Source organism: Natator depressus, chromosome 1 (assembly GCF_965152275.1).
Source record: "Natator depressus isolate rNatDep1 chromosome 1, rNatDep2.hap1, whole genome shotgun sequence".
NCBI classification, from domain to species: Eukaryota; Metazoa; Chordata; order Testudines; family Cheloniidae; genus Natator; species Natator depressus.
Window position 1 is genome coordinate 248958855 of NC_134234.1, and position 25909 is coordinate 248984763.

General features: G+C 40.8%; 2 protein-coding genes across 2 annotated transcripts in view; one reads left to right on the forward strand and one right to left on the reverse strand.

The window, feature by feature from the left end:
• Nucleotides 1-25909, forward strand: part of STAB2 (stabilin 2) — a 136054-nt gene that overhangs the window by 37799 nt on the left and 72346 nt on the right. Inside the window, exons 12-27 of the mRNA XM_074940654.1 lie at nucleotides 632-781; nucleotides 2614-2757; nucleotides 4570-4632; nucleotides 4742-4861; nucleotides 5932-5985; nucleotides 7014-7094; nucleotides 8903-9055; nucleotides 12575-12637; nucleotides 14348-14431; nucleotides 15599-15685; nucleotides 16260-16371; nucleotides 17820-18000; nucleotides 18712-18805; nucleotides 19799-19957; nucleotides 20832-20927; nucleotides 22340-22435. Of these exons, the coding sequence (XP_074796755.1) occupies nucleotides 632-781; nucleotides 2614-2757; nucleotides 4570-4632; nucleotides 4742-4861; nucleotides 5932-5985; nucleotides 7014-7094; nucleotides 8903-9055; nucleotides 12575-12637; nucleotides 14348-14431; nucleotides 15599-15685; nucleotides 16260-16371; nucleotides 17820-18000; nucleotides 18712-18805; nucleotides 19799-19957; nucleotides 20832-20927; nucleotides 22340-22435 (1737 nt within the window). The remainder of the gene's footprint in view (nucleotides 1-631; nucleotides 782-2613; nucleotides 2758-4569; nucleotides 4633-4741; nucleotides 4862-5931; nucleotides 5986-7013; nucleotides 7095-8902; nucleotides 9056-12574; nucleotides 12638-14347; nucleotides 14432-15598; nucleotides 15686-16259; nucleotides 16372-17819; nucleotides 18001-18711; nucleotides 18806-19798; nucleotides 19958-20831; nucleotides 20928-22339; nucleotides 22436-25909) is intronic.
• The window catches only part of NT5DC3 (5'-nucleotidase domain containing 3), a 126684-nt gene continuing 105548 nt past the window's right edge, over nucleotides 4774-25909 (reverse strand). The window contains exon 15 of the mRNA XM_074940642.1: nucleotides 4774-5037. The gene's annotated coding sequence lies outside the window, so the exon portion shown is untranslated. The remainder of the gene's footprint in view (nucleotides 5038-25909) is intronic.

Consider the following 25909-nt stretch of genomic DNA (forward strand, 5'->3'; position numbering starts at 1 on the left):
TTTCACACTCTTTTTTCTGTTTTGTTTCAAACTGAAAATTGTCAGATTTTGGGGGAAATCTTCCTACATTTCTCTCCCTTCCCCCCCCTCCCCCCCACTGGGATAGGGCTGGGATGCAAAGGCAGAGAAAGTGGAGGGAAACAAAACACAAAAAGAAAAACAAAACAACAAAAATGAATTTGATTCATTCCATCAAAAAATTCAAAATTTTGAAGGAAATGAAAATCTTTGCAAATGTTTCTGTTGTAAAAAACAACAATGAAAAATTTTCAACCAGCTCTATTTCTGCATCTATATTTAGGTGCCTAAATAAGTGACCTGATTTTCAAAGTGTTGACCATCAGGCTATTCCTTTGAAGTCAGTGTGACTACTCACATGCTTAAAATTAAGCATGGGTGTAAAGTGCATGAGTCAGAGAGACTTTCATTGATTTCAGTGGGCCTTGGATCAGGTCCTGAAGGCTCCTCATTTCAGGAAGTACTATGTACTGAATTAACCCTATGGGGTTCAGACACATCTGTTTCTAAAATAGATGGACAGAGCATGAGCTCATCTGGGGGGCGGGGGTGTTTTGTTTTTTAACAAAGCCTGTAATGTAAAGAAGAAATCACTGTCTTTTTGCTCCTCTAGATAAAGGACCTCCTGAGCAATAAGGAGAATGCCCAGTACTTTGTAAAACTTCATATAATTGCTGGTCAGCTGAACACCAATAGCTTGAATAAAACAGATACAATTTACACCTTGACTGGAAAGCCAGGGGAGATATTAAAAAGTGATAAGGTAAGAGTGTGTCTAGATTTTGCTATGACAGTAGCACCAGCAGGGGACTTCTTGCTTCTTTTATTTAACAAGGAGAATGGCAGTCCCATTCAATCTGACACAGCAGAGTGCAGTAAGATTTCTGGCTAGGAAATGCAGGCCTGTACAATAGCCAGAGTCCAAACATTGCAGAGGGCTAGCATGAAATCCTGGCCCCATTGAATTCAACAGCAATGCTCCCATTGAATCATAGAATCATAGAATATCAGGGTTGGAAGGGACCTCAGGAGGTCATCTAGTCCAACCCCCTGCTCAAAGCAGGACCAATCCCCAATTAAATCATCCCAGCCAGGGCTTTGTCAAGCCTGACCTTAAAAATTGACTTTGGCAGAGGCAGAAATTCACTCTTAGAATTCCAGTGTAACTTAACAGGTAACGAAGAAGCTTTTATTTATTAGTAAAGATGTTCTCTAAAATAAAGTCTTTGTAAACACAGAGACATGGCTTGCCCAGGCAGCACACTACCCTCCACCACAGTGATAAGCATGATACAAGAATCTCAATCAAATAGTAAGGAAAGCAGAGTGGAGACCACTCAGATGGAGATAGAATATTGCAGGCAGAGTCCTGTAGGTCTGTATGGAGGAGAGAAAGCACAGTGGAATTACAGACTCTCTGGTCCACTGAGCCACAATTTGGTCACCCTTTTGAAACACATATTCAAAATAAGTCATCAATATAAATAAAATCAATATGGCTAGAGTATTCTGAAAAAGGTGGGGCAAAGTGCATTCCTGGTGCAACTCCAGTGATGTAAATTTGGAGTTTCATTATGGATGATTTAACCTCATATTTTCATATGGATGTGTACTACATTTAAAAACTCTTTTTAAGAGCAGGTAGTGTTGTTCATAGCCAAACAAATCTCTCTTGATTTCTTACGCCTGTATGATTGAAATCCAGCTCTCCTTATTTCTTTCAGTAGATCAGTAGCATCTAAGGGTACGTCAGCACTTAAACCGCTATAGCGGCACAGCTGAGCTATAGTGTGTCAGTGTAGACACTACCTACGACAGAAGAGATTCTTTTGTCAGCATAGGTAATTCACTTCCCTGAGGGGTGGTAGCTAGGTCAATGGAAAAATTAGTCTGTCAATCTAGCGCTGTTCTACACAGAAACTTTGGTTGTCTTAAATACACTGATCAGGGGGAAGGGGGGGTTCCAAACCCCTCTCCCCCCCAGCGCGATACAGTTATGCAGATCTAATTTACTAGTGCAGACCAGGCCTAAGAAAACAGATCTGACTTATTTTTTGTTTTAAACAAACAGTCATTCCATTTATAACAGGAAAGCGCAAATGCAGTCTGAGGCTTGTGAGGTTTCCTGCAGATTTCAGTACAAAGCACGATCAGCAACATTTTGTTGTTTTAATTATATATAATATAAGGAAATGGTTTATATTCCCTCTGGACTGTTGGAGTTTATCATTTAGCTGCAATCACACTTTAAGTGGTTTCCTGACAGATTTTCATTAGCATCTGTTATCAGAGCTGTGTTATTGTAAAGTTAAATCCTGCCCCTCACCACTAGGCTAATGCTCTTCACCATCCTTGCTTCTATTCTGAACTTTGCTGTCCTGTAACCAAGCAATACAGGCCACATCCAAAGTCTGCTGAAGTCATTGGGATTCTTTCCACTTCCTTTGAGCTTTGAACCAGGCCCTAGCACCTAATAGATTTAAATTTCAGATGATGACCCTGAAAGGTATATGCTGTATGCAATACAGACTCCCCATAGAAATGCAACGGCTCCAAGACAAAAGGACTCAGCACCTATTCTCTGGCTTGTTTTAGGACAATCAATTAAAAATTAGGATTCAGGGAAGTAAGAAGAAAGGAAAACTCTTACAGGGGGATATAATTGCTTCCAATGGAATTTTACACATTATTGACAAAGCCATGGACAACGTGGAGCCAACATTTGGGAGCAGTAAAGAGGTGAGGCCTCATACATACAAGTGTCAGCAGGATTTTTTTAAAATATTACTTTTAAATGAATTTAGTACTCATGAAAGATGCCTGATCGAGAGCAACTGTACAAGTTTCCTCACTCTACCCTGCCAATGTGCCTCAACCCTGACCTGCATGTAGGGTGACCAGGTGTCCAGTTTTCAACCAGAACACCCAGTCGAAAAGGGATCCTGGCAGCTCTGGTCAGCACCGCTGACCGGGCAGTTGACTGTCTGGTTGGCGGTGCCACGCAGCGGGGATGGGAGGCTTCCCGCTAGTCTCCGCCCTGCGCGGCTCACAAGAAGCAGCCAGCATGTCCCCCCTCTGGGTTCTACACATGGGGCAGCCAGGGGGCTCTGCATGCTGCCCCCGCCCCAAGCACCACCCCTGCAGCTCCCATTGGCTGGTAACCATGGCCAATGGGAGCTGCGGGGGGCGGCACCTGTGGACAGGGCAGCGCGCAGAGCCGCCTCGCCGGGCCTCCATGTAGGAGCCAGAGTGGGGACATGTCACTGCTTCCGGGAGCTGCTTAAGGTAAGCGCTGCCCAGAGCCTGCACCCCTGACTCCCTCCCGGGCCCCATCTCCCTACCCAAGTCCCCTCCCACCCTCTGAACTCCTTGATCCCAGCCTGGAGCACCCTCCTGCACCCCAAAGCCCTCATCCCCAGCCCCACCCCAGAGCCCACAGCCCCAGCCTGCACCCCTGACTCCCTCCCGGGCCCAACTCCCTGCCCTATCCCCAATCCCCCTCCCACCCTCTGAACTCCTTGATCCCAGCCTGGCGCACCCTCGTGCACCCCAAACCCCGCATCCCCAGCCCCACCCCAGAGTCTTCACCCCAGCCAGAGCCCTCACACCCCCTCCTGCACCCCAGTCCCCTGAGCCAACCCAGTGAAAATGAGCAAGTGAGTGAGGGTGGGGAGAGCAAGCGACAGAGGGAGGGGGGATGGAGTGAGCAGGGGCAGGGCCTCCGAGGAGGGATGTGGCAGAGCAAGGGTGTTCGCTTTTGTGTGAGTAGAAAGTTGGCAATCCTACTTGCAGGGACAGCCTCCAAAGTAACATGGGGTAATGTAGTTTTCATGCAATTAAGACATTTACTTCTCTGCTGAGATGATCAATGAAAGGGTGAGTTGTAATGATGGTTTTTGACATGGACACCTGTCCACTGGGAACTGGACTAAAACCATCAACACATATCCCAGAACAGCCATTAGATGGTAGTGACTTTTGGGTAACTCCTGACCTGAGTTAAGTTCAACCAGCAACCAAAATACTGAAGGCCATGATTTTGAAAAATGACCACTAATTTTGGGTGTCTCCATTTTTCAGTGCCTAACATCAGATACCTTCTCAAGACACCTGTTCCTGTGTGATCTTGGGCAAGATACTTAATTTCTCTGTACTTCACTACCTTTCTGGGAAACACAGATAATAATCCTTCAATACTACCATCCTTTGTGTGTCTTGTGGATTTGGAATGTAAATTCTTCGGGGTAGGGCCATCTCTTACTATGTGAAAGTACAGTAACTCGTACAATGGGGCTCTGATCTCAGCTGGTGTGTCTGCGTCCTACAGCAATACAAATAATAAATAAAAACAACAAATACGGCCAGGTCTTTAATGACTGAGACTCATTCAAGAATTCAAGTATTTGTAAACAAGGATTTTATGAGCATGAAAGTATATTTTACGATTGATAATACACTTAAGATCATGTAATGAATACATTTTAAATGCATTAGTTATTTCATTTCTAATTTAACTATAATGTAACATAAAAATTAAAAATACATTTTTAGGAGACCATAATGACAGTGATGCAAGACAATAGAAGATACAGCCGATTTAGATCCATGTTAGAGGTAAGAATATAGAAGTGGAATTCTATAAAGTTATTTTTAAATGCACAACAAAGCTAGTATGTAATTTCCCTTTTTTTTTTTTTTTTTAAATAAAAATAAAACAAAACAGAAAACTATCCTGGGACTGGCCTTGGAGCAGGATGGTGGACCTTACACAATCTTTGTTCCAAACAACAATGCTTTGGATAACATGAAAGATGGAGCACTGGACTACCTGCTTTCTACAGAGGTATAACTCTTCAGTTAATGCAGATCAATACAGATTCTTATATCGTAGGTATCTTTTACAGCTTTGGTGCCTTTTTCTGAGGCATCAGAAACAGGATACTGGGTTAGATGGGCCTTGGATCTGATCTAGATGGTAATTTCCATGCTTCTAAGCAGCTTTAAAGTGGAACTTTCACACTAAGGAACAAGAAAACATAACATTTTCAGAAACTAGATTTATCTAATCCTCCTCGTGGTTTTTGCTAATATCTTCATGTTTAGGCAAAAATGTCCTCACCCCCTTAATTCATCTTCTCCCCTTCTACTTGCTCCCAAAGTGAAGGCTGGAAAATTCACTGTCCTACAAGTTCCTGATAGAAAAGGCTAGATCAGCCCATCTCCTTGAAAATGTGGAAATAAAGTACAATCTGCTGAATTCTTCCATCCAAGGGTTGGGGTGCAGAGTTTGTGTCCCATACAGAGAAACACACTGGCTACAGCCCCCTGCTCCCGTTCTGATTTCCTGGAAGCATGGCTCCATTGAAACCATAGTGACAAGGCTGTCCCTGGGAGATGACCCCAGAGACTCTTTAAAGGGAATTTTCACAGCAAAGAGGTGACACTGAATAGGAGTTAATGCAGCTTCAGGCTTCATTACGTTTTGGATAGATTTACTGCTGCTGGAGCTGGGAGATGATACATGTCCCTCACTAGCACCTCCCCAACCCTTCCAACTTCATCTGTGTGGAAAGGGAAGATCAACACGGGGATGGAGGGGGAGGATGGTTTCCTCTGCGCACTGATCCTAGGGAACATCTAGCAGGAAATGCACAGCAAAAAAAAGGTCGCTCCCAAAAGGAAATGCAGGTGAATGCACAGGGACACAGATCAGATGAGACAGACTCTAGAACAGACTAGATGCAGTGAGGAGAGCACTGTTTCAATTTCAGGGGAGCATCACTAATAATACAGACATTTTCAAGACTCAGGTAAATGATAAAAAATATCGTTATTTTGTCAGTGCTGTGTTAAAGCAGATCAGATTTGTGCTGGCTGCACCGGGTTAAAAATGTCCTTTGGTCATTTGTGCAGGGTGCATGGAAACGTCTGGAGCTTGTTCGATACCACATCGTTTCTTATGCTCAGGTTAGTGTAACTGCTTGGCTGTCCTGTCCTGTCCTGTCCTGTCACTGTTCAGGCTATCTCCAGGAAAGCAGCATTCTGGCCATGCAGTGTGATTTCAAACATTCTGCATTGCTGAAAGCAAAAGGTTGCTCTGAACACAGTTTCCATTCAGTGTTATTCAACTGGGTAGCACACGGGGTAAGACTGTCTTCACTGCAAAACAGGCGTGTTTTTTTACATAGAAACACCCCACTTAATGTAAACTCCTAATGGAGACACAGTACTGTAGTTTTTATCTGATGTAGCTAGTCAGCAACAACCCAGGATAGGGTGCTTAGCATTGACCTCAACTAGCTACATCAAGGTAAAAACTACTTGTGCCTTGTCTACTCTAGGATTTTAAATCAAGATAGGTATTTCGATGTAAATACACCTTTTTTGCCACTAAGATATAATCCAATGGACGACAGGATCACATCTTGCAACTGGAACTTGCGAAACTACTGATATGTGAGATGGTACATAATTTGGCTGTGTTGGCTCTGCAGTGCTAACAGGAATAAAAAGAAGGGCAAACGTATCTTTCTCACTAAAATAAGCACATATGACTCTGAACCGATGCTATTAAGATTGACACCTGCCTGGTTTAAACTGAGAGGGCGTGGGTTTGTCAATATCTAAACAAGTTCCCCGGTTCTTCCCTTTTTCCACCAGAGTCAAAACAGAAGACCATAGAGTCCCATGACATCACACATGTTTGAGGGTGCCTCATCCCCTGTCTTGCTGGTGCCCCTGCTTCCTCTGCACCAGGCTGGGGAGAGGAGTCTTAATAAGCTCGGTACAGGCCATGCATACAGTGTCCCAGATGGGGGTCCCCCTGTACTGGTCTGCATCAGGGCAGCCCCCAGCTGGATTTCACCCCCCTTTCTTCATGATACACTGTCATCATTTTTTCAACAATCTGTTTCTGAGAAGAGCGGATGACAGTCAGCTTAAAACCCCCACCACACATTCCTTTGTTTATTTTAAATCGCTTTTACTCATTGCAGTTGGAGGTTGCCAGTCTCATCTCCATAGATCACGTCAAGACCATGGCTAGACAGTTCATCTATTTTAACACAACCAGCAATGTAAGTCAAGGAGAAGTCAACTTTTTACTGGTGAACTTTTCTCTCTGATCCACTCATCCAGTTACTTTAGGTGCAAGTGAAAACCTGTTGAGCCTCAGGCTCGTCTACACTAGAAAGGCTTTGCCAGTGCAGCTATACCGGTATAGCTATACCAGCAGAGCCTCCTAGTGAAGACACCTTACACCAGTAAAAGGAGTTCTTTTCATGGTATAGTTAAACCACCTTCCAGAAGGACAAACTATACTGGCAAATGGGCTCTTTTCCCTTTATAGCTGAGTCTATGTGGGGGATTTTGCTGCCATAGCTATGTCAATCAGAAGTGTGGATTTTTTCCACAACCGAGATATGGCAACAAAACTCTGTAGTGTTGAACTGGGAAGGGATCAAAGGAATTTTCCATCTGAGTGAGTGGAAAATTCACAGCATTCCACTCCCAGAGCCTTTCAGGGCTCAGCACTATGAAAGACACTTAAAAAATACAAATTATTGTTCAGATGGGTTTGTCAGGAAGCTCTACAAATTTTTTTAGTATTTTTTTTAAGACTGGGCCAAATCCTGAGCTCCTCCTTCAGCCCTGTCCAGTCGAGGAAAGTAAGGGTGTTTTTAAAATGTGTCCACTAACATATTTTAATTTAACATTTTTAAATATCTCGCAGTACCAAGTGTAGACTGGGTTTAACACTTTTTAAAATGTTTTAGCTGGTCATGATGAACCCAGTCAACAAGGTTTTGAAGGTATTAAACCCTTGCTACACTAGGCGCCACATTTTGTTTAATAATATGTTAGCTAACATGTTTAAAAACATACCTCTCCCCTAGCCTAGATCTACCGTTAGTTTTCACTCTCAATATTTCATCAGGCAGATTCCCATCAATTTCAACTGGAGTTTACATGAGTAAAGACTGAGTGAAAACTTAGGCCAAATCCTGAGATCTTTGCTAATTAAATAAGTGGAAACAAAATTAAAAAGTCCAGCTTATGTAAACTTCTAATCGCTAACCTACTTTAAAAAAAAAATAGTGACGGCTCATACTCTTAGTTCAAGATGTAGCCTTTTAATCAGGGAGCCATAAATTAGTCTCTTGAAAATGCTTTTGGTGTGCAGTACATTTAAAAGAAAAAATACTGTAGGTACTTTTAGTAAGTCAAGCTAATTGATATATGAAACTTCCTTGCGTTGTTCACATGCATTAACCAAAATTGTGTTATGGATGAAAATTAGATCTGTATAAATAATTTACCAAAGCAGACTAGCAAAGAGGGCTGTTCAAAGGTCAAGGAGCATGGATGGAATTCCTGAGTTCTAATCCTGGTTATTCCACTGCTTCACTATGACCACGGACAGATCACAAATAGGGCTGTCAAGCGATTAAAAACATTAATCGTGATTAATCGCACCATTAAACAACAACAGAATGCTATTTATATAAATATTTTTGGATGTTTTCCACATTTTCAAATATGTTGATTTCAATTACAACACAGAATACAAAGTGTTCAGTGCTCACTTTATATTTATTTTTATTATAAATATTTACACTGTAAAAATAAAATAGTATTTTTCAATTCACTTAATACAAGTACTGTAGTGCAATCTCTTTATCATGAAAGCTGAACTTACAGATGTAGAACTATGAACAAAAAACAACTGCATTCAAAAATAAAGCAATGTAAAACTTTAGAGCCTACAAGTCCACTCAGTCCTACTTCTTGCTCAGCCAATAGCCTAAAAATAATGAAATTAGAACATTATGAGGTAGTGGTGTGGTAGTTTTCAAAGATGATTTCAGATTCTTTTATTTTGCAGGGACAAATCTTGGTGAATGGTGAAGAAACAGAAGAAACAGATATTGTTGCCAAAAATGGTCGAATATACACTCTTGCAGGTGTTCTTATTCCTCCCTCAATTGTTCCTGTTCTACCACACAGATGTGATGGGGGAAGGAGTGAAATTAAAATGGTAAGGAAAGCCAGTACAACAAGGTTTAAGACTGTAGCCACTAAGTACTCCATGCATGGTACTTTAATCTTCTCTTTATTGCAACATCAGAGAAATGAGCAATAAAGTATGGTAACATTTTGGATACAATACACAACCCTGACGACAGTACAGTATGTAAACAGGTCAGTTGCCAGCTAGAACCTCAGGTGAGCACATCCCGTCCCATCTCAAGTTCTCATCCAGTTTCTATAGCAACCCTTTAAAATTAGTTATCTTCCCAGTCAAACAATCTGCCTCCCAGAGTTCCACTTGTGCTTATACCAGTATGTAGCCACTTCTAGTTCCCATGGTAACTATTTAAGATCAATCATTTTCTTTTTATGACACATGAAGAAAATACAGTTAAATAAATACAACATATGGACTTGTCTGTGCTCCATTTTGCACCTTATTTCTTCAGATTAGGAAACAAAAACTATTGCATATTTCAAATAATTGAGTTCCCCACAGCATACTCCGTTTGAGTAGCACATTATAGGGCTTGTACACTTGGCAGCAGTGATAATCTGGTAAGGAGAAGTATAACTGTCAGACAATGCTATAGGTGTTGCTCTGATCATCTATTCTTGGATCACACTCAAGTACATATCTGGGCCAAAGACATTTCTGACACAGTGATACAATATGGCAAAACAATTACAATCTTCACTTACAATAATCCAAAAACACAACTCTGAAGCAAAACCTCAGCTGAACTGGACAGCATCCATTTATAATGAAATGAAATGAAAGAGGTGATGATAAAAAGCCATTAACCATGGTAATAACAACTAAGTGCCATGTGTGCAGTATAATCATAAACCAGGCACAATGTCACACAACAGTTCCTGGCATGGAAATTGAGCAACACCTAAAATACATTAGTATTTCAAATTCCTTAAACAAAACCTTTTCACCTGAGTAGGATTCATTTCCCGCATTGATTAACACACATTGCAACAATGATAAGTAATATAAAGGTGGGGATCTATGTGACTAAGTTTTCTGGCTTTAAAACAAAAGTAACCAAAAATAAAGCTTCCGACCTTTTGTTACATCTGATATTTGCGTTCTGGACTGGGTATCAGAATACCTGTTTTCTGTATTTGGGTCTACCATGGACTTCTCTAACTTCAAAACGGTTAATTTAAAAAATGTCTACATGAAATGTTTACACCTTTTCAGAATTTGTTTGTTTCGCTGCCTGAAACAATTTGCCAAATTTGACGTGAATTCCTGAAATGCTTGGGTCAACCCAAATCTGCATTTTCAAAAAAATAATTTTTGTCCAGCTCTAGAACCACATCAGGATTCACACTTGGTTATTTGAATATTTTAAAGCCTGGAATGCATACCCACGGTGACATTCCAGGGCTATTCCAGTCACTAACTGGCATACTTTAATATCATGAGAGCCAAAATTAACCATGGAACTGTTCTTTCATGAATTTCAGGAAGCATGTAGGTTGTGCAAATTAACAGCACTGTCAGCATCAAGGGAGGCCATGTTAGCCAAGTCTGGACTAGTAACAAAGACAAAGCCCTATCCGGGAAATGAGCAAATAGGTGAATTGTATGACATTGAATAGTTGAAATATTGGTACCATTAGAAAGAATTGTGTTCTAAATCACTATGGGCCAGATTTACAAAGGCAAAGGGTTAGTGGGATTTACAAAAGTTCCTAAGCAGATAAGGTGCCTAACTCCCATTGATTTTCAATGTGAATTGGGTATCTAAATCACTTAGGAGCTTTTAGAAAATAAAAGATTACACTAGACACTTATCTGCATCCTAAATATCTTTGTAAATCTGGTCCTATGTTCCTATGTGCATTGTATAACATTGGAGATGTGGAAATCCAAAACATGGAACATTTTAAGGCTTGATTCTCAGTTCTTTCACAAATAAAATTCCCACTGTCTCCAATGGGAAGTCTGTGGACATAATTACTTTAGATCAAGCTCTTAAACATTATGGAAAACATGAAACATCTTGGACCATCACTCAGAGAGTATTCTAATTTCTTTCTGAGACTAGGGGTAACATCATCAGTCATGAATAGTCTAACTCAAGTGGGAACCAGGGAACCCTTTTCAAGCCTTGACAAACTCTATATCCTCACTATAGTGAGGATGACGGTACTTACTAATACTTACTAAAGCTGGGTGAAAATTTTCAGACAAAACTTTTTCAACAAAAAATGCAGATTCAGTGTCAACTGACAGGTTTCAGAGTAACAGCCGTGTTAGTCTGTATTCGCAAAAAGAAAAGGAGTACTTGTGGCACCTTAGAGACTAACCAATTTATCTGAGCATAAGCTTTCGTGAGCTACAGCTCACTTCATCCGATGAAGTGAGCTGTAGCTCATGAAAGCTTATGCTCAAATAAATTGGTTTGTCTCTAAGGTGCCACAAGTACTCCTTTTCTTAGTGTCAACTGAAACATCTGGTTATCCAAGTTATTTTGGTTTAAAAAATAATAATTCTGAAAAGATAGAAACATTCCTACATTTTCCAAAAAAGTTTCCATTTTTCAATTTGAAATGACCTTTTGTTTTGAATTTTACTTAATTTTAATTTTAAAAAGGTAAGAAACCCTCGAAAACAAAATATTTTGTTCAACCCAAAACAAAATTTTTTAGACTTTTCTAGTCCAACAAAAAAAATCAAACAATTTTTTAGATCAACCCAAAATGTTTTTATTATTAATTATAATTATTATTTTGGGTTCAGTCAGCAAACCAAAAACTCAGTTATTCACACAGCTACCGTCATTAGTAGATGCTGAGTTTTTATGACTCCTCATCTTGAAACCTGCCAGTTGATTCTAAATCGTCTCACTACTGTAGCTGTTAGTCTCTGTCATTGCCAGGCAATGCTAAACTAACCATTTGTGACAAAGAGCTAAAAGGGATAAGAAAAGAGTGATGATCATTGCTGGATTATGGCTCAATGTAAGATTTATTATATGGATACAGAGAAAATATTTTTTCTCTTCACACTGGATATGCATGAGATAGATCTCAAGTTAGTTTGCTAAGGTTGTCTTCCTATGAGTTACATAAAACAACTCATAAATATTGAAATATGCAAATTAGGCCAGATCTTCAGTTGGATTAAGTCGGCGTTGGCTTCAATGAGTTATGCAGATCAACACCGGTTGAGAATCTGCCCCATTGTGTGTGTGTTTGTGTGTGTGTGTGTGTGTGTGAGAATTTGCTGAAACAGTCACTCACCACTACAGTTTAGGGAGGTGCCAGTTCTCCAAGAGAAAGTGGTCAGGAAAGAAAGGAATGGGGAAAGGGCAAGATGACGGGGAAAGGAGGCAGGGGGAAGGTTGAAAAGATAAAAATTAATGTTCATTAGAGATTTGATGAGGGAGGATTCGCAGTTCAGGTGCTGTTACTGTGTTCTGTAAATCATGACATAATTGAATAAAGTTTATCAGACTTCGCTATAGCCTTCCTAAAATGTGACTACTGTCCTGTCTCCATTCAGGGAACCTGTGTAAAATGTTCAGTATTCTACAGGAGCACTTGTCCAGGGGATTCGAAGCCCATAGTAAGTGACCTTCCTATACAGATACTGCCAAACAGGCTATAGTATTGTTTAAACTTAAATTCAATGTTCTGCATTGATTTTCCCCAGTACAAACAATAACTGAGTTCTTCTGCTCAGCATTTTGGGAAATCAGTAATATTGAGCTCACTAGGGCTTTATGGGAGTTAGCTGTCTCAGAGTTCCGTACTAGTACTTGTCACAGCAGTACTTGGGCAACTCCCAGGTTAATTAAATTGGTATAGCAAAGGCCCTAGGAGATTTCATGGAGTCTCCCACTCTTCTATCCTGGGTATCGGAAGCTCTGCTTGGGGTAGCATTCCATGTAGGAGGGGGGTGTTTTTATTTTGTCTTTTAGAGGAGGGAAGGAGTAAGGGAGGACAGTTGCTATAGACTCTGCTTTGAGAATTTGTATGTGAAAAATACAGGAGGGTTAAGACTACACTATATCCAGACCTGTTAAAACTTTCTTCTCAGTCACAAAAATAATGCTTTGCTTCTCTCCAAAGAATGAATGCCATGTGCAATACATGCAGTCAAACACTGTCCTAGCCTGTGCTGTTTCCTACCCTTCACTTGTTCATGTCACAACGTGACCTGAGAGGTTGGGGGTTGGGTGGGAAGGATGTACCAAGGAACTGAGACTCCAGCCAGTAGTAGGAGCAGAAGGACCCAAAGCAGGAACTACAGCCGGAGGGGGAAGGGGGTAAAATGAGGGCCAGCAATCTCCTGGACCCAGAACTGTACAGAGGAAACCCACACACACACTGTGGGGGCACTAGGACCAATGTGGTACCTCCCTTCTTATCAGAGACTCCAGCTAGTAGGGACAGAAGGCACCAAAGCAGGGACCTCTGGACACTCAGAGAACTTTCTAGTTTTGACTGGATGTTCTCTGCCCCATGATGACTGGCTGTTGGCACCAATCCTCTTCCTTCATCAGTCTCTCCACCTCAGCTTCAGTCCACACCTGCCTCTCTTGGACTCTTCTCCCCAGCCCTGTCCCTCTCACACCTCTTCCCTTCCCATTTAGCTGATCCCCTCCAAAGTAAACCCATCCCCGCCCCCGCCAAAAAAAAAAAAAAATCAGGGAACTAACATGACATTTTCTGTCATCATATTGTTCACCCTGTGCTCTACCCCTTCCCCCACTTTATGTCTGTCTTGTCAAATTAAACTGAAAACTCTTTGGGGCAGGGATCTTCTATTATTGTGTGTTTGTACGGTGCCTAGCACGAGATCCCTCTCTTGGTTGGCCCTTAGACACTGCCATAATAAACATGATTATTACGATTATCAATAATAAATAATAATAATAATAATGCATGTACACATGCTTTGGAACCAGCAGAAAGCCTTCATCTGTTTTGTCTTTAAAAGCACTAATCTTCATTTCTGGTGGTGTATTTTTCCATATACAAAACTCACATGTTGCTGTCAAGAGATTTTGTTGTCCGTAGATCAGAATTCACTTGTATTTAACACTCTATCCCATGTACAATATAGTAAAGATCCAACCACAGATTAAAAACTCAGGAAGATACACATTATAGTAAAACTCAAAATATCCTTTTAAGTATCAATAGAAAAAAATAAAACAAACAATGTGATGATATTTCCTGTTCTTCAATTAAATTGTTCCCTAACATTTTGATTGTAGTGCAGTATTGAATGTCTACCTGGAAATATGTTTATGTTTTATTTATGTTCTAGGCTTTTTCAAGACGTAGATGTATTTATGAAGCCCTGTCCTATCCAACAACCGGCTGTGCTAGGTACTGCAATGTAACAATAAAGGTAAGAGACTGTATAAGGCTTATCTAGAAATCAGCCCAAATATTGCTGTTGGTTTTGCTAATTTTACTTTTGGATGTGTGCAGCATCTAAAGGTCCTCTTAACATAGTTCTTTGAGCAAGAGTACCAACCAGAGACGCTTAGCTTCTCTGCTATACTACCCTTTGTACTACCTGAAATAGCTCTTCTTCATTCTTCGTGTTTACCTCAGCTCTCCTGGTGAGGCTCTGTAGCTGCCACACACTTCTGTTTAGAACTTTCTTATATTATATAACTCAGGTTCTCTCTCTTTTTAATCTCAGCACCTCCCAAACACTTTTCACTGATTCTTATGGCTGCCTCTATGAAGGACTGCACAGTTTGACAATTAGCAACACTAGTAGGATACATTATTCTTCCAAGACTTCATGTGCTGCTCAGTGGCAATGAACAGCCAAATGCTTGCAAAGATTTTACTACATTTTGCCTCCTGTGGTATGTCTAATCCTTACAAAAATTGTCAATCACAACTCATTACCATTAATTTTCCACATTCCTTTTTCCTGTCCTTCTAATTAGGTTTCTGGGTTTCATAACACATATTAGGTGCAAAAGGTCTGCAAATCTCTAAGACAAGAGAGGCCTCTGGACCCATGCTTCCCTATGAATTAGCCAGTTTCCATGCTTTTATATTCATGAATCTGCATAGCAGCCCAATTCCTGAATAAAAATTTTGATACAGGAAATAATTATTTAGGGCTAGGTTGTAGCTAGACCAAATCTGGGTGCAGGTCTGTGGGTGAAGCAGGTGAAGAGGAAGTAAGGCGACTACTCCTGTGTATGGCCCACCTGTAGGCTGAGCAGAATTGCAGTCCCTGATCTCAGGAGTGCAGGCACTGCCCTTTTGAGTGCACAGCACCCCAGAGCCTCAGACAGTTGTCTGTGTCAGAGCTCCTTCTCCACATGGCCATAAAGCTTAGAGGAGTATAGCAGTTTGTGCAGTCCATCACACACCAAGAAGCTTTGGGAGACAGGTTGCAGCTGACGCTGGGACAGTGTCACTCCAGGTCAACCGCAGTGCAGAGCTGCACCGTCTAGCCCTGTATGATTGGTCTGTCCCTCAAGTCTTCAGATGGAGGAATAAAGTGTTACTTTACATGCCATGCAGCAGTATGTGCTTTACTTCACAGGAACCTAAGTGTTGCAAAGGCTTCTATGGGCCAGACTGCAATCAGTGTCCAGGCGGATTTGCCAAACCCTGCTCAGGAAATGGACAGGTAAATGGAGCAACCAGCAGCATCTTGCACTTTTATGTGGGGGTAGAGACAGGCTGGGCTGGGTAGCATCCAGACTCCCTTGATCCTTTAGCACACAACAAATGTGGAAAATATTGCAGGAGGTTCACACTCCGCTAATCTATGTTGGCAATATGGGAGTCGTGCACTGATATAGGAGGGGAAAGATGGTGGAACCCTCCAGTTGTCTAAAACATCCAGTTCTGTGGTTTTGATACACTGTATTGGGCATGGTTGGGATTTTAAGTGACCCACTCTGGTGCCCAGGATTGTCTGGGGAAAAAACAACAACAAAATAATAATTTTAAAGTTACAATTGAGAAGGAGAATGGAATTATGGGCATATGGGAGCAGGGAAGAAACACAAGCTGGGGGAAAGTTTCCACTGGAAAAAATATTTATCATTAGGTTGAGATTCTTCTTACATCTAAAGAGAGTGCTGCTACAATCATGGTATAGACAGATCCAGGTTAGTTATACAACTTTTCCTGCAGGGAGTAACAAAAAAGGATTATTTTAACATTCCTATATAAATCCTATATCTTCTATGTTGCAGTGTGTGGAGGGAATGAAAGGAAATGGAACTTGTATTTGTACTGATGGATTTCAAGGATCCCACTGTCAGTTCTGTTCAGACCCTGATAAATATGGCCCTCAGTGTGACAAAAGTAAGCATAGCTGCACCCTCCTCCCCTGTGTATAACCTGTTGTCTTCTAAAACGTTATTTGTATTACAATCAGAGCTGACTGATAGTGGTATACTCTCTGTAAAAGGCCTGTGGGGTAGGTTAATTTCATACGGTTTCCAACAAGGCCTAATCCACAGCCCGTTGAAGTCAATGGAAAGGCTTCCATTGACTTCACTGGGCTTTGGATCAGACTTAGATTGCCTTATGTTAATTGCTTTTTCATGTCTGCCTTCCTTGCATGATTATCTAAACAGACAAAATCCTCCTCCTCAACATGTATTTCTATTCTGGAATTGTTCACAAATGTAATAGCAGCTATCTACATACATATGAAGACACAATCACTGTCTTGAAAAAAAAATCCACAATCTGAAAATATTTAAGATTATGTAGGAATCAGATTCAGATCCACTTTAAACATCATTCTTACTAGATAACTACTGTGTCTATTAGTGGAGGGCCCAGAGTAAAAAGAAAAGTGTCATATGGTAATATTTTTTTCCACTGTAGCATTCAAATATTGTTATATGTGCTGTAAAGTGAGAGACAATAGACTAAATAAAATGAAAGATACAGATATTCACCCTGTGTCTATATGTTACATAATTATCCATAGCTTTTTGACTATGAACCAGTCTATCGTACACAAAAAGAACTTTCCCCTAAGGCTCAGGCTATGTCTACACCGGGATAAAAAACACGCAGCTGTTCCATGTCAGCTGACTCAGGCTCTGGCTATGGGGCTAAAACTTGTTGTGTAGATGTTCAGGCTAGGGCTGGAGCTCAAGCTCTGGGATGCTCCACTCATGCAGGATCCCAGAGCCCAGGCTCCAGCCCTAACCGGAACGTCTACACAGCAAGTATGGACCCCGCAGCCTGAGTCAGCTGACCCGGGCCAGCAGTGAGTTTTTTATCCCTGTGTAGACATAGCCTAAGAGGCCACTAGGCCTTCCATAAGATGATGTAAGGTCAGAGGCTGAAGCATAGCTACTTTAAAAAAATAGAATATTAAGATCTTTTTGAGCCTTGATCCTGTAAATTCATCCACATTTGTTTATCTTTTTGCACTGTGAGTAGTTCTGTGACTTCAACAGAACTGCTCACAGGGCATAAAGTTAAGCACGTGGGTAAATTTTTGCAGAATCAGGGCCTTAGTTTGTAAAAGTTTAGTGATTTTGTTTGATCTGTTTATAAGTAATCATTTTAGTTTTTTCAAGCCAAGATATGATGTTGTGTTTCTGCTTCACCAGCTTCTATAGATAACTTTAAATTCCAATGGCAGACAGGTGTGCTATAAAAAAATATGAAGAATATTATTACAGGTGTTTAGATTTTAGAAAGAACTAATCTGAAATATTTAAGAAATACCATATAGGGACAATTGTTTTTCAATTGTTTAATTTCACGTTTTATTTTTCCCCCTACAGAATGCCTGTGTGTTTACGGGAAATGTGATAACAGGATAGGTAGTGATGGAATCTGCCTTGCTGGATCATGCAAAAGTGGATATGCTGGGAAACTCTGTGATAAGCAGATAGTTCCGTGTGGGCCTTTTGTGCAATTCTGTCATGCACATGCAAATTGTCAGCTTAGTAATGGTGCCAGGAGGTAGGTAGTTATATCTAACTAATATTAGGTGTGCTATAACACTTTCAGAATCAAACTACAGGACTGGCATTTTCTGTTTCAAGATAACACTTCACACTATTGTACAAACATTAATCTTTATCATAATACTATGAGGTGGTATGTGCATGTTCCTTTCATTTTATAGGGGGAGAAAAGGAGGCAGAAAAGTGAAGGGACCTACCCAAAGCAATGCAGTGAGTCAATTGCAGAGCAGGGATTAGATCTCAGTGGTTTGATTCCCAGTTCTGTGCTCATTTCCACACATTATACATAGCTTTTTCAGATCTTAAGATCAATATGTTTGAGCTTGTAAAATTGCAGAAGTAAGAGGGTTACAGTCAAAAGTGTCAAAGTAATTTAGGAACCTAAGTTTCATTTTCAAAAGTGCCTAAATGTCTTAGGAGCCTAAATTCATTAACTTGCAATGAGAAAGGCTAAATACTTGTCACTTTTGAAAATGGGACGTCGGTGCTTTTGAAAATTTTGGGCAGTGTGCTTTTCGGATGTTCACCCTTAACCATCTATGTACTTGAAATGGTGTGGTATCTTCAATAAAGCCAAAGCTAATCATTTTAAGCAGCCTGTAATTTGGACAATGTGCTAAAGGAAAAAATTATCAAAAATCAATTCAGCTTAATTTTACAAGTGTTCTATCATGCGAAATGATTTAATCAAACCTTGTTTTTATAGCTGCATCTGCAAACCTGGATATGAGGGAGATGGAACAACCTGCAGTGAAGTAGATCCTTGTGCTAGTTTAGTTCAAGGTGGTTGCGATACCAATGTAAGTATATGATTTCTTACAGAAGGAGATGCTTAGTTTAGAGGAAATCTAAAGAAAGGCTAGGAATACCAGTAAGAAACATTTGCATATATAAATTTGGAATTTCCAACCAAATTCAAATCCTTCCCATAGTTAAAATTCTTGCCCTTACAGTTGCTTTGCTATGAAAATTGCTATGACTTATATAGTCATGGTGCCCAAAGATGGATGCCACACAACTTTTTTAGCGACTTCTATGACATTCTTAATATAACCCAAAGTAAAATCTTCCTTCAAAGCAGTAGACCCATGGATTGAAATCTTTCTACGCCTCTATGCCCTCCCATTCCATAATGAAGCTAAAGCTATGGCAATGAGGGATCTTTTTCCTCTTTAGAGTTGGCAGAGCAGGATCTACTACAAGGAAGCCCGTAACTAGTTCAAGGGATTAAGTAATGGATTTTAAAACTATTTTCAATGTTTAAATTGTCAGATCAAATTCAGATCAAGTTATTAGTGACCTAAAGTTATTTCTTATCATCTGATGACTGTTTGGAAGCTTATGTGAAACAAGTTGCTAGTTGCATTATAGTTAGCAGTGCACAGGTAGCCACATAATAACGCCCACAGTGGCTGGCATTAATTGGCGTCTTTGCTGATTGCATCAGTTCAGAGGTCGAAGATTTGATTCAGTCAAGAGAGACCTTCACACCTCCCAAAGGTGGTCTCTCCTCCCCTCCAAGTCAGGGTGAGACACACTGACATGGCATTGCGGGGGAACCTTTCTGCCCACCACAGTCTCCTATGGACAAAGGGGGTTGTCAACCTCCAGGGCTGTAAGTCCAACACTAAAAAAAATTCCATGAAAATATTAAAGGGGAAAAAATAGAGTTTGTTCTCTAGTGTCATAGCCAAAGATTCCATCTCCTTTCCAGCATGTCCTTTTCTGAGCTGTCCATTTTAAAATGGTGGTTGGTGTCCATTAAATTTGTTTACTGTGACATGTCCCTACAGGCAGAATGTATTAAAACAGGCCTTGGAACTCACACATGTGTGTGCCAGCCAGGATGGAGTGGGAATGGAAGAGATTGCTCAGAGATCAACAATTGTCTGCTACCAAATTTCAGAGGGTGCCATGACAATGCTACCTGCATATACGTAGGGCCGGGTCAGGTAAGTTTCGCTCATATCTTCCTGCACTACCTCTACCTCATTCTGTTCTGCCCAAGTTTGCTCCCGAACTACTACCTTCTACGTCTTCTCCCACTCCCTCTATGTGCCCTCTTCCATGCAACCCGACCTGGAACAGCCTCCCACATCTTGTGTTCCCTCGTTTCATAGGAGTAGGGGCAAAAAACCAAAGTGGTTTTCAAATGGAGCTTGATAAATTTATGAAGGGATTATATGATGGGGTTGACTGCAATAGCGGGGGACTGGAATCAATGATACAGGAGGCCCCTTCAAATCTGATGGTCTTACGTCCCAAATGACTACCCTTCTCTCCATTTTAAATCTTGCCTTAAAACTCACTTCTTCTGAAAAAATCTATCAACATTAATTCTCTATTGAAAGGGACTGTACTTTATTCTTTAGTTATTTACAGCTATTCAGGAAAAATTTAAAAAAAAAATCCATCCACAATCCATGAATGCCAATTATCTCTCTAGGATATTTCTAGAGCACACATGTATATAGTTTTTAAATCACTAATTCTTTTAAACATCCATGCAGGACACACTGAGAGACTACCCCCCTCCCCATGAATGATGCCAAAAGAGCAAACACCTCGGCTCCACCATGTGCTGGGCCTCAACTTACTGGTATTAATGTTGGAAATGCAACAGCATGTTCAGAGTTTCAGCACAAACCCTTTGTGGGTTTAAAGTACAAAGGGACAGATTCTCAGATGGTGTAAATTGGTGTCACACCATTGAATTCAGTGGAGCTATATGGATAAACACCATCTGGAAATCTGATCCATAGTGTTTAGAAGATCTACAATGTTTTAATCGTTTTACTTTATTGCCTTGTTTTGTTGGAATGGTAGAATGACTGTGAATGTAAGGAAGGATTTCGGGGGAATGGAATTGAATGTGAACCAATAAACTCTTGTTTGGAACAAAATGGAAAGTGCCATCATCTGGTGAGTTAATTATTCTCAGAACAAATATTAAAATAACATTTGTTTTACTGTATGCATCAGTGGATAATATTTCTTCCATGGATGTGAGAATGAATGGCATTCCACTAGAGCAAACATGTCGCAGCTTCATGTTGTAGGATCTTTAAAGCTCAGTTGAGTGCATAAAAATGTCCTTCAGTGTCAGGTGAAAGGATTGCTGATATCCAAATAGATCCTGAGATCCTTACTCAGTTTTTCCACTGAGATCCATTAAAGTTTCCCTAACTGAAGTCTGAGTGATAATCGAGTAAGGCCCCTACAATTTGGTCTGTTAAGAAGACTGGAAAGTTGATCTCCATGTTCTCTGACATATCTAGACGGTTGGTTTTGTTTTTTTGGAATATCAGCAACACAGCATGAAGATACAGAGACAAATTCTCTGCTGCTGTAAATTGGTGCAGATCCATTGAATCCCTACACCATAGAATAAGTTATTTTTGGTTACTTACAATAGCTAGTTCAGGGTTCAGTTATCCCATTCACCTTTCAAAGAAGGCAAAAGAAAGGGGGCTTAGTAGTGTCATCATCTGGTCTAACAATACATAGACTCTCAGGAGCCATAGGCTCAAATTTCAGGAGAGTCTGCTCATCCATCCACAGTGCATAAGTTTACTATGATGCAATTTATTCTGTGGGTCTCAAATGAAGGTCCAGTTTGCTTTTCCCAGATACAGTAGTTAAAATACTTAATGGCCGCTACAATTTCTTCTCTCCATACCAGAAGTATCTGCTCAGTCAGGCATTATGGGATTCTTCAAGATGTGATAGGCTATATTGCATAAAGAGATTTTTTTTTAAATTAGAACTGTTTGGATTATTTATTGCCAATAAATTATCTTATCAATTTAGCCTTTCATTTCCATTCTTAAATTATCTGCAAACAGCTTTGGTGTGCACGATTTTGTAATTCACAATTGTTTGACAGTTTATGGGTTTTTCACTAACCGTTCTCTGAACTTTTCATCATTTGTGGCATGAGACTGGTTATCTAAATTTGTAAAGTATTTTTTCTTGTACGCTGGATGAAAAACTTTCCAATATCTTTTATTGGACCAACTTCTATTGGTGAGCTTGTCTCTCTCACCAACAGAAGTTGGTCCAATAAAAGATATTACCTCACACACCTTGTTTCTTCCATTCATGAAAGCATTTAAGTCCTATTGATTTCAGTGGGACTTAAGAACATGCTTAAGTGCTTTCCAGAAGAGGGATACTTTACTGAATGAGGGCCTCAATGAAGGGATTTTCAGCTATTTTAACTTTGCCACATCTCAGCATTGCCTTGTATTATGTGCAAGCATATTATATCAACAACATCTCTTGAATCCCCAGCTCTTTGACAGATTAAATCTTCTCTCCCTCATTTTTTAAAGGCAACTTGTCAGTTTGTGTCATCTGGTGTCTGGGACTGTGTGTGTCCAAAGGGCTACGAAGGAGATGGCATCATATGCTATGGAAGTGCAGCAGATGTAAGTAAGATAGTGGTCTTTTGTCTAAGGGCAAGTTCAACTGCAGATTCTTTTTGTAATGCTGGCCAGGGAGACAGTAAAGTAACTTCTGAACAACCCTAACAATGTAATGCACAACTGTGCTGACTGCAGACAGCATTCCTGCTGAGACCCTTGCAAATCCCAGAAATGAGATACCGTGTTTAAAGAGAGAAGCTAGCACTTTCAAAGGGCCTAAGGGAATTGGGCATCTAATTTCATTAAGCCTCTGAAAATGCCAGCATTAGAGCCTAATTTTCACAAAATACAACTGAAGTCATTGAGAGCTGTGGATGCCCCATTTATATGAAAGTCTGGCCTTGAAAATTAGTCTCATCTGAACCTGTCAGTTTTGATCAGAGTTCGACTTATCATATGTAAAATAGGAGAACAAAACAGGTCATTTAGTGAAGGTAAATTTTCAACTATTTAACTGGATAGGAAAAGGAAAGGTATGTGTCAATCTTCTCAGCTATTTTATCTTTTCTTTTTAAACTGGCAGCAGTAAGAAGCTGGGATTGGCATTACCATTTATAGCCCAATCTGTTCCCAGTCTCAGCACTGAAATGAACAGAAACCAAATAAATTACTGACTAAGACTCCATTACAGAACATAAAGACATTTACAGCAGGTTTGCCAATGGATTTATAATATCCGGTTAATTTTGCAGCCTTTCACATTACTTGGAAATGGCAACACAGAGCCTGAAAACTCTTCCACTCTCCAGTTGGTGGAAAACAAAATGTCTGTCTAGGGAGATATTACACTCAAGATGAAGGTCTGCAGTAAACATGCTGCCTGGGAATGGGGAATCATAACTGAATAGCAGTATAGTTTTTCTAGGACTACAGTACACTTTGGCTACTAAAACTGTCCCATTTCTGAAAATGACCCTAAAGGATTTCCACTCACTATCAGTACTACAAAAAAGAAAGTTTTAAAAATTGACTTGTCTTTAATTGTTGTTATGTTTATTATAATGGAGCACTAGCTTCACTATAGTTAAGGTTGAGAAGACCATTGTGTGTAAAGAATGACTCTTCTTAGTGCTGTAAAATCTGCACAGTTACATAGATTGCCTTGAAATTTAGTGTGCCCTGTGGGAGTGCAGGGTATGGGTAGTGATCCAAATTTGAGGTCATTTGACCACGGGATTCCTGAGATACAGCCCCCTGAAATAAATAGCTTTTCTAAAGATATAATTTTTTTTTTGCCCAGGCCTGGAGATCAAACATAAGGGTCTCGCTCACTTAAGCGTTACCGTCCAAGCGTGTGTAGCACCAACAAGTCCTTTCGGGGAGCAAAATTCAAAACACTCTTAGCAAGAGTTTGGCTCTCCAGTGAAGCTCTTGAGTAAGGGTCAAACACCAAACAAATCACACTGAGCATGTGCAAAAAAAGGAGGCTAAGAGGCTTTGTAGGTGGAAAGCTTTCTCTGTAGCTGGATAGTTCAAGGAGATAAGCAGTAAGCCTTTTGTCCTGAACTCACCCAGCTAATGACAGTTCCAGCCCCTGCCTAGGGCAAAAAGGCATATAAAAAAAATCTACCCCTCTTTGGGAGGGAGGCATTTTGCAGGAATACATTTAAAGTATGTTTTTAACAAAACAAAAGTTAGATGTAAGAATGCTTACTGTCAGGAGGGGCATTTTAGGAGGTGGAGGAGTGGGGGTATAGGAGTGAGGGGTTTGGGGCTACATCAAGGGGAACAGGGATAAATGGGGATAGGGGAGGGACACTGGGAAAGGGACATGGGGGTGAGTGGCAGGTGGACTGGAGGAGAATAGGGAGAGCTCCAGATAGTGTGTGCCCAGATCTCGGGGCTCCTACACCGTCAGAGAAGTCTGAGTCCCCCTTCCTGCCCCTCTCATGTAAGTTGGAATATGGGGGCCTTGCCTCTGTGGGAGTGTCTGAGCCCTGCTCTCAGTCTCTTTATAATGATCAACCACAGCTCCCACTGCAATCTGAGATGACCTAAAATGTCAATCCTGGGTGACAGTACATGGAGATGCAGGGTTTCAATACAGAATTGTGTGGATTATGTCAAACAGAAGGGCACTGGGCTCTTCTTGCCATGGGTATTGTCAATAGTGAGGTGGGATAGAAGAGCAGTCCGTGGATTTAATGATGAGTGGGGGAAAGTATAGATTTAGATAGTAACCTGTGTGCACATGTAAAGGGGTTGTAAAAGGGTCTGAGGCGGCTGTTAAATTTTGCCAGTGGTATTTTGTTGGAGTAGGCTCCATGTCTGAGTGTAGAGCAAGTGCAGGAAGTGCCTGTGCATTACAGCGAACAGGCAGATTATGAGAAAGTACATTATGGGTGATATGGGGGCAACACTCAAAGAAGACAGAGTTAAGGTTACATGGTGTGACAGGGTCGAACCAGATGGCTATAGGAGAGTAATCGAAGGCAGATATAGTAGCCCCAGGCTAAGTAGGTCCCTTTTCCCTGGGTAAGGTAACAGGGAAGGTTCCAGAACAATCAGGAACCTTCTGGAGACAATTAAGGCAGGCTAATCAGGGCACCTGGGTTTTAAAAAGGAGCTCACTTCAGTTTGTGGTATGCGTGTGATGAGCTGGGAGCAAGAGGCACTAGGAGCTGAGAGTGAGAACACAGACTGTTGGAGGACTGAGGTTTACAAGCATTATCAGACACTAGGAGGAAGGTCCTATGGTGAGGATAAAGAAGGTGTTGGGAGGAGGCCATGGGGAAGTAGCCCAGGGAGTTGTAGCTGTCACACAGCTGTTCCAGGAGGCACTCTAGACAGCTGCATTCCACAGGGCTCTGGGCTGGAACCCAGAGTAGAGGGCGGGCCCGGGTTCCCCCCAAATCCTCCCAACTCCTGGTCAGACACAGGAGGAGTCAACCTGGACTGTGAATTCAGAAAAATGGCCAAGCTGAGGGCTGCCGTGAAGCTCCAAGGCGAGCAAATCCGTCAATAAGCGCAAGACCCACCAAGGTAGAGCAGGAACTTTGTCACAATGGGCAAACAACCTTAATTCAGTATTTCTTTGTTTCCACACGTCTGAGTTTTTCTGAACTTAACATTCTGGAAGGGCACAGACTATCACCAGGCAACATTAACTCTGTGTTAATGACTTTATCATTTAATTTATATTGCGATAGTGCCTAGGTGTCCCAGTCATGGTCCGTGACCCCATTGTGCTAGGTGGTGTACATACAGCACAAAAACAAAGAATTCTCTTTTGATTTATTTGGGATTTAGTTAAGACAAGATTTGTACTTGAATATTTAGAGATAAAATGTTTAGCCTAAAGTTAGACACCTATACATTAAATGATGAAGTCATTGACACATGCATATTTAAGCATTAGGTGGCCTGATTTTCAGAGGAGTTGAGCTTTCACAACTCCCACTGAAACCAAAGTGTACCATAGTACTAGGAAAATGTTACTGTTTGATTGCTGATGATACAACTGCCACTGTCGTCATT